The sequence below is a fragment of the Pseudophryne corroboree genome, chromosome 12, assembly GCF_028390025.1.
Source record: "Pseudophryne corroboree isolate aPseCor3 chromosome 12, aPseCor3.hap2, whole genome shotgun sequence".
In the NCBI taxonomy this organism is placed as follows: domain Eukaryota; kingdom Metazoa; phylum Chordata; class Amphibia; order Anura; family Myobatrachidae; genus Pseudophryne; species Pseudophryne corroboree.
In genome coordinates, this window is record NC_086455.1 from 103,685,359 (window position 1) to 103,694,986 (window position 9,628).

Consider the following 9,628-nt stretch of genomic DNA (forward strand, 5'->3'; position numbering starts at 1 on the left):
ACTTTTGTGCAAAATAACTAAGCGCATGCGCCCTGCGAACCTTGCGCATGCGCAGTAAGCGACTAATCGCAATATAGAGAAAATCATCAACGAGCGAACAACTCGGAATGACCAACATAGTACAAAGTATAACATTTCGTAAAATACAGAAACAATTAGTAAGTTCCCATACATTTATTTAAAATTTGTAAAAAGCAACGCCAGTTTCCGTATACATATGAATGTACCTTGGTAATTTTTGCCCCCTATCAACATAAAAATGGGGGGGTCAAGATAGATTAGATAGATAGATAGATAGTCATAACCTGGAAATCCCTCTAAAAATCCTGTGTTTGCCCCTGTATATATACTTTTACAAGCTCCTAATGTGTACATGTGCTCAGATCACAAGTCAAGCTTGTAAAAGTGTGATTGTATCCTTTCATTGTATTGGTCCATTGGTCACCAGTAAGAAAATAAAAGTGACGAAACGCATAGGGTTCACTAATCTAATTCATTGTGTCGCTGTATTGAAAATCTCCACCTAGAGCTCACACCGTTGTTACATTGACATTTATGAAAATCGGTTTGGTATTGCAATATTTATATTTTTAAACAAAAAGAAATGTATATTAAATAAAATGTCATTGCTTGACCGTTAATGGTTGTCATCTCTTCTGGTGTATTTCTGGTGAGAGGGTTTCATTTTAGGGTACTCTGCATTGGGTATGTCATAACAGAAGTCTCTGGTACACTAAACCCACATTCGGCCTATGCAGCCGAACTCATCTGTAACTTTGTTTGACATTAAATGTACAGCTATATGTGTTTTAACGTGCTGGAATACCATTTTTGTTGTTGTGTAATATTGTAAGTTCCCGACCATCAGGGGTCCTATCAGAGCCGGCCATAGGCATAGGCAAACTAGGCAATTGTCTAGGGCATTTGATATACCTAGGGGCATCAGCAGCTTCTGCTGATTAAAATGATATGCGGCATGCCTATATTCTGTTGTAGCATTTCATATGCAGATACAGCCACAGTCTCACACAGTATATAGGCATGCTGCATATCATTTTAAAAAGCAGAAGCTGCTTGTGCATCCTAGCCACATAGTAATGCAAATAAGATGCATTTTCATAAAAAAAAAATGTGCCCGACGTTAGCATTTAGGCAAGATTTATGAGGACACATCTGTATCCAAGCAGAGGCAGAGGTCACAGTGTTAGTGGCAGTGTGAGTGCTGTGTGCATGTGAGTGGGTTGGTTGTGCAGTAGTGTTCGTAATATGTGTACTAAGCATTATGTGTGTCATGTAAAAATGCATTAATAATGTGCAACATATGTGTAAGGGGCACTATGTGTATAAGGGCATTAATAATGTGCGGCATATGTGTAACAGGGTACTACTGTATGTGTGTCATGTGTATAGGGGCGCTAATAATGTGCAGCAAATGTGTAGGGGGCACTATGTGTGTCATTATGTGTATAAGGACATTAATAATGTGCAGCATATGTGTAAGGGACATAATGTGTAAAAGGGCATTAATAAAGGCTGTCACAATGTGTAAGATGCATTATGTTTATAAGGACATTAATAATGTGTCTCATATGTGTAAGGGGCATTACTGTTTGGCATTATGTGTATAAGGTGCTCTACTATGTGGCATTGCGTATAGAAAGGGCACTACTGTGTCATGTAATGTGAATAAAGAGCAATAGGGTGTGGTGTAATGTGAATAAGGAGCAATTCAGTGTGATGTAATATGAATAAGGGGCTCTACTGTGAGGAGTAACATTTAAAAGGTAAAGTGATATTACTGTGGGACGTAATATGAATTATGGACACTACTGCATGATCAAATGTGAATAAAGTTGCAGTACTGTGTGGCGTAATTGGAATTGGGGTTACTATTGTGTGGCCAGGCCCCTTGCCAGCAAAAACACACCCCTTTTTGGCCTGTGCACCAAATGTGCGAACTTTTCCTATTTAAAATATAGGGGGTACAAACACCAAAATAAGGACTGCTATGGATGAGGGGTGGTGGTGCTAAGAAATAGGTGAAAGGTCAGAGGCGGAACCAGCGGTGGTGCTAGGGGGCACCAGCCAAAATCTTGCCTAGGGCATCATATTGGTTAGGGCCGGCTCTGGGTCCTATCCTCAGTGCTGCTCTGCTACAGCGCAAATTGAGAGAATTATTTGTGTGTGTGTGTGTGTGTGTGTGTGTGTGTATATATGTGTATATATATATATATATATATATATATATATATATATATATATATATATATATATATAGTTACCCAGGTGCGGCACTCGATGTATCACAAACACAGTCTGGAGGTCAATACTGTTTCAACAACGTTTCAATGCTCGCAAGCACTATCGTCAGGTTTATTAGAAAAAATGAGACATTACATACCTTAAATACACGTGCACCCGTGGAAAACGCCGCGCCGGCAGCTGAGGGAAAGCCCTCCTCTTTTTCGGCCACAGCTAATTACGTCATTCTAAAGTGACACCCATCACCATAATAACATATAAACATTTAAAATAACGGACCTGTAATTGCAAAAATACATGGTTGATGTATAGAAACAAACACCTCTATTTTGACTATTAACATTAGCATGCATTTATAAGTAATTTTTTCAGTAATTTTTTATCCAAAGCAACTAAAGCTCAGATACTCATTAAGTCCCCGCGGGGCTACTACATCCAGTCGGTGAATCCATTGCACCTCTCTCTGAATTAGTAAATGATTCCTGTCACCACCTCTGACTGGTTTTTTTACCCAGTCGATCATTCTATATTTGATGCTTGCAATAGAATGTTTAAACTCTGCGAAATGACGTGCAACTGGTTGCTCTGATCTCGTGCTACTATTCAATGCTGCTCTTATTGCAGATCTATGTGCCGTCATACGATCCTTAAACCTCCCCTGTGTCTTCCCTATATATGAAAGACCACAGGGGCAGATTATTTGGTATACCACATAACTCGAGTTGCAAGTGAGATGGTGACGGATAAGAAATTTCTTACCCGTATGAGGGTGATAAAATGAATCACCGGGTATCAGATAGCTACAAGTTGTACAACCACATTTGAAACAACCTAAAGCTTTTCTAGAGAGAAAATGTGCCGGTTTATTTTTTTCATAATTACCAATATCAGCCCGTACCAATAAATCTCTAAGGTTTTGACCTCTAGTATAACATGGCATAGGGTCTACATCCACAAAAGGCAATTGTTGGTCTGATTTAATGATGTGCCAATTTTCTCTAATTACCTTATTCACCTCTCCTGATTGGGTATTAAATTGGTTCACAATCGGCATCCTCTTGCTCTGTTGTTTCCTAACTGTTTTTTTGAGTAACATCTTTCTGTCTATTTTCTGAACCTTATCTCTAGTGTGTGATAACATTTCTCTGGAGTAACCCCTTACTACTAACTTCTCTATGAGTGCATTTATTTGTTCTTCTGCCACTCCACTGTTAGAATTAATCCTCCAGATACGTAACATCTGAGAGTAAGGTAATGAATTTTTTAATTTGACAGGGTGACAGCTATTATACTGTAACAATGTATTCCTGTCAGTGGATTTTATATGTACAGATGTTTCAAATTGGTTGTCAATCAATTTAATAGCCACATCTAGAAAGTCAATACATTCCTTACTCATACGGTACGTCAACTTAACCGGGTTTTCACTAGAATTATTAGCTTCAATCAGTTTCACTAAGGATTCCTCAGACCCTGACCATATAATGAATAAATCGTCTATAAAACGAGTGTATAATGCAATATTAGACGATATTGTCGGATCTGTAAAAAACATCTCATGCTCGACCCCAAACATAAATATGTTTGCTATTGCCGGGGCTACTGCTGAGCCCATTGAACAGCCACTTAATTGGATATAGTATTTTTTATCGAACAGAAAGTAATTCTTTTTCAAAATAAACTCCAACAATTCCAAACAAAAATCAATAAATGCCAGATCAAAAGTATTATTCTCCATCAAAAATCTTTTTACTGCATCTAAACAAGAATCATGTGGAATTATTGTGTATAAACTGACTACATCCGCGCAGACCATCCAGGAATTCTCCGGGATATCACGTAATGTAGTCAGTTTATTCAGAAACATGGTAGTATCTAACAAGAAATTCTTGTGCTGCTGAACCAAGGGTTGAAAAATAGTGTCCAAGTATGTAGAAATTGGCTGTGTAAGAGAGCCCCTAGAAGAAACAATAGGGCGTCCCGGTGGGGGGATTAACCCCTTATGTACTTTAGGTAGCGTATAAAATAACGGTGCCACTGGGTGCTTGGGTAACAATACATCAGCCAATTTCTGATCAATAATTTCATTATGGACAGCATTTCTCAAGATGTCTCCTAATTCTTTATAAAAGGTATCTACCGGATCCCCCGTTAACAGTTGGTATGTTTTCACATCCATCAACTGTCGTAGAATTTCACGGCGGTAATCCTGAATGTCCTGGAGGACAATTGCCCCTCCTTTATCCGCCGGCCTTATAATTACATTGGTATTCCTGGAAAGGGACTCCACTGCTCCTCTCTCCTCTGGAGACAAATTGGGATGGATCTCTCTAGAACAGGGGTGGCCAACCAGTCAGAGACAAAGAGCCAAAAAATCTTGTTAGGTACGTCAAAGAGCCGACATTGAGCCGAAGGCGCGCATGCAAAATTGGGGTGTAGCCTTGTGCCTGCTAGGCCACGCCCATGCTATAAAATACATTGAAAAAGCCAGATCCACATGAAATACATTTTTAAGCCAGATCCATATAATACACTTTAGCTCCACCATGTGTCACTCCATCCAGCACGCTCCTGTATCACTCCATCCAGCACGCTCCTGTATCACTCCAGCCAACTCCCCCTTGTGTCACTCCAGCACACCCTCATATGTCACTACAGCTGCCCCTCCCCCCCCCCCTCCCCAACTCGTGCCATTGCAGTAGCCCCTTATATGTCCTCTGTTTGCCAGTGGCTCCCTCAATTCTTAGTCCCCGTGGTGCTGCTGCATGTCTGGCTGGAGTTCAGCGGTTTTCAGATCTGTTGTGACCATATGAGTTTGAGTGTCAGGAGCCACATCTGAATAAAGAAAGAGCCTCATGCGGCTCAAGAGCCACGGGTTGGCCACTGCTGCTCTAGAACCTTTCGTAGTATCCTGTACCCCTCTATCAACTATGCGCATAAAAGTCTTGAGACTGGCATTATTGGTGTTAGGGTCAAATGTCGATTTTGGTGCTATTTTTCTAAGTTGTTCCGGAATGGGTCTCGTCAGTTCCACTTGTTGTAAAGGATTTGATCTGTCATATATCCCGACTACGTATTTTGACGATTTTAAATGGCAGCAAGAGAAGTACCAGTTATTCAGAAAACTGAAGATAAAAGAATTTTTTCATAGATCAAATCCTTTACAACAAGTGGAACTGACGAGACCCATTCCGGAACAACTTAGAAAAATAGCACCAAAATCGACATTTGACCCTAACACCAATAATGCCAGTCTCAAGACTTTTATGCGCATAGTTGATAGAGGGGTACAGGATACTACGAAAGGTTCTAGAGAGATCCATCCCAATTTGTCTCCAGAGGAGAGAGGAGCAGTGGAGTCCCTTTCCAGGAATACCAATGTAATTATAAGGCCGGCGGATAAAGGAGGGGCAATTGTCCTCCAGGACATTCAGGATTACCGCCGTGAAATTGTACGACAGTTGATGGATGTGAAAACATACCAACTGTTAACGGGGGATCCGGTAGATACCTTTTATAAAGAATTAGGAGACATCTTGAGAAATGCTGTCCATAATGAAATTATTGATCAGAAATTGGCTGATGTATTGTTACCCAAGCACCCAGTGGCACCGTTATTTTATACGCTACCTAAAGTACATAAGGGGTTAATCCCCCCACCGGGACGCCCTATTGTTTCTTCTAGGGGCTCTCTTACACAGCCAATTTCTACATACTTGGACACTATTTTTCAACCCTTAGTTCAGCAGCACAAGAATTTCTTGTTAGATACTACCATGTTTCTGAATAAACTGACTACATTACGTGATATCCCGGAGAATTCCTGGATGGTCTGCGCGGATGTAGTCAGTTTATACACAATAATTCCACATGATTCTTGTTTAGATGCAGTAAAAAGATTTTTGATGGAGAATAATACTTTTGATCTGGCATTTATTGATTTTTGTTTGGAATTGTTGGAGTTTATTTTGAAAAAGAATTACTTTCTGTTCGATAAAAAATACTATATCCAATTAAGTGGCTGTTCAATGGGCTCAGCAGTAGCCCCGGCAATAGCAAACATATTTATGTTTGGGGTCGAGCATGAGATGTTTTTTACAGATCCGACAATATCGTCTAATATTGCATTATACACTCGTTTTATAGACGATTTATTCATTATATGGTCAGGGTCTGAGGAATCCTTAGTGAAACTGATTGAAGCTAATAATTCTAGTGAAAACCCGGTTAAGTTGACGTACCGTATGAGTAAGGAATGTATTGACTTTCTAGATGTGGCTATTAAATTGATTGACAACCAATTTGAAACATCTGTACATATAAAATCCACTGACAGGAATACATTGTTACAGTATAATAGCTGTCACCCTGTCAAATTAAAAAATTCATTACCTTACTCTCAGATGTTACGTATCTGGAGGATTAATTCTAACAGTGGAGTGGCAGAAGAACAAATAAATGCACTCATAGAGAAGTTAGTAGTAAGGGGTTACTCCAGAGAAATGTTATCACACACTAGAGATAAGGTTCAGAAAATAGACAGAAAGATGTTACTCAAAAAAACAGTTAGGAAACAACAGAGCAAGAGGATGCCGATTGTGAACCAATTTAATACCCAATCAGGAGAGGTGAATAAGGTAATTAGAGAAAATTGGCACATCATTAAATCAGACCAACAATTGCCTTTTGTGGATGTAGACCCTATGCCATGTTATACTAGAGGTCAAAACCTTAGAGATTTATTGGTACGGGCTGATATTGGTAATTATGAAGAAAATAAACCGGCACATTTTCTCTCTAGAAAAGCTTTAGGTTGTTTCAAATGTGGTTGTACAACTTGTAGCTATCTGATACCCGGTGATTCATTTTATCACCCTCATACGGGTAAGAAATTTCTTATCCGTCACCATCTCACTTGCAACTCGAGTTATGTGGTATACCAAATAATCTGCCCCTGTGGTCTTTCATATATAGGGAAGACACAGGGGAGGTTTAAGGATCGTATGACGGCACATAGATCTGCAATAAGAGCAGCATTGAATAGTAGCACGAGATCAGAGCAACCAGTTGCACGTCATTTCGCAGAGTTTAAACATTCTATTGCAAGCATCAAATATAGAATGATCGACTGGGTAAAAAAACCAGTCAGAGGTGGTGACAGGAATCGTTTACTAATTCAGAGAGAGGTGCAATGGATTCACCGACTGGATGTAGTAGCCCCGCGGGGACTTAATGAGTATCTGAGCTTTAGTTGCTTTGGATAAAAAATTACTGAAAAAATTACTTATAAATGCATGCTAATGTTAATAGTCAAAATAGAGGTGTTTGTTTCTATACATCAACCATGTATTTTTGCAATTACAGGTCCGTTATTTTAAATGTTTATATGTTATTATGGTGATGGGTGTCACTTTAGAATGACGTAATTAGCTGTGGACGAAAAAGAGGAGGGCTTTCCCTCAGCTGCCGGCGCGGCGTTTTCCACGGGTGCACGTGTATTTAAGGTATGTAATCTCTCATTTTTTCTAATAAACCTGACGATAGTGCTTGCGAGCATTGAAACGTTGTTGAAACAGTATTGACCTCCAGACTGTGTTTGTGATACATCGAGTGCCGCACCTGGGTAACTATATGGTTGTACACGCTGTACATGTGAAGGCACCGATGCAATAGTGGAAGCCATCGAGGAGTGCCGGACCCATGCTATTATATATATATATATATATATATATATATATATATATATATATATATATATATACAGGTTGAGTATCCCTTATCCAAAATGCTTGGGACCAGAGGTATTTTGGATATGGGATTTTTCCGTATTTTGGAATAATTAGATACCATAATGAGATATCATGGCGATGGGACCTAAATCTAAGTACAGAACGCATTTATGTTTCATATACACCTTATACACACAGCCTGAAGGTAATTTTAGCCAATATTTTTATAACTTTGTGCATTAAACAAAGTGTGTCTACAGTCACACAATTCATTTATGTTTCATATACACCTTATATACACAGCCTGAAGGTCATTTAATACAATATTATTAATAACTTTGTGTATTAAACAAAGTTTGTGTACATTGAGCCATCAAAAAACAAAGGTTTCACTATCTCACTCTCACTCAAAAAAGTCCGTATTTCGGAATATTCCGTATTTCGAATATTCGGATATGGGATACTCAACCTGTGTGTGTGTGTGTATGTGTGTGTGTATATATATATATATATATATATATATATCACACTTTGATTATTTTATTTATACCCACTATTTTGTTGCCTTGGGCCCCCGCAGACCTTAATCTGGCCCAGCCAAGGTGCAGAAGATGGAATAAGCCAGCCACCTGTACAAAGCGTAACTTCCTTACAGTATGTGCACATTGTTGAAAGCATTGGGCAATGTTGCTATAACTAAAAATAACATAAACGTCTTATAAATAATCATATGCCAACACACCTGTTCACGCAAAAAATGTTACTTACTGGTGGTCGCTTCCAGTCAAACTTAATGGGAAAAGTCTGACTATAGAACAGAGAGCTGTCATTGGGTGGAAAGTCCCGATCTTCAAAAAGGACTTTTTTTTCCAAATATTTGTTTCGCAGCTCCTCAAAGTTCTTTGATCGTCCGCCTATAATTGGCAAGTTCCTGCTGAGGATGGCAGAGTAGATACCTCCACCACCTGCAGAGCCCGTTTCATTGCTACTACTAGTAGGGACTGAGCCAGATTCAGTGGGCTGTACTACCTGGGCAAGCACTTCAGACGGCATGAAGAGAGTGTGCCTGGTATAATAACTGCACAATAATTATAGACACACAGGTTTCACAACAGAGAATTCAGGAAGTTCACCAGTGATGCAATCTCCGCTTCAGGGTGGTTATTTTCTCATTGTAACATGCCAGCTAAATACTGCAGAGAAAACCATCTCTTTCTAGCTTCTTCCCAAGGAAATCCACTGATCAGGCTCCGTTATTAGTGCATGAGTGAGGAGAGTCTGTGCCTTGTGCCTTGTGCCTTCTGTGCCCTGTTGCTTGGAAGAAGTTTCTGTCAGGGAACTAAAAATAAACAAAGTGAAAGGTTCTTTCTTGCCAGCAGATTCCTCAGCCCATATGTGACTGCAGGGAACAGACATGTTCACTACCAATTTGTTTCAATAGCTTTGAATTTACAGTACCTTTTAATCAACATTACTAAAGAAGAAACATTTTACATTTTTTAATTGTTAAAAAATATTTTTCAATAAAATAATGAGAAAAAAGGGTATTATTTTAGTATCACCAAAATGCAACTGGTGAAGAATTAGCAAAGTTCTCCTCCAAGGCCCTCATTCCGAGTTGTTCGCTCGTTGCCGAT

General features: G+C 39.3%; 1 protein-coding gene across 5 annotated transcripts in view; it reads right to left on the reverse strand.

Annotated features, from left to right (window-relative positions):
* The window catches only part of CAPN3 (calpain 3), a 354,142-nt gene extending 344,822 nt beyond the window's left edge, over window positions 1–9,320 (reverse strand). For all 5 annotated transcript variants that reach the window (XM_063947837.1, XM_063947835.1, XM_063947834.1 and 2 more), the window contains exon 1: window positions 8,760–9,320. In XM_063947837.1, the coding sequence (XP_063803907.1) occupies window positions 8,760–9,044 (285 nt within the window). In that variant the 5' untranslated portion in view covers window positions 9,045–9,320. The remainder of the gene's footprint in view (window positions 1–8,759) is intronic.
* Window positions 9,321–9,628: the final 308 nt, after the last annotated feature.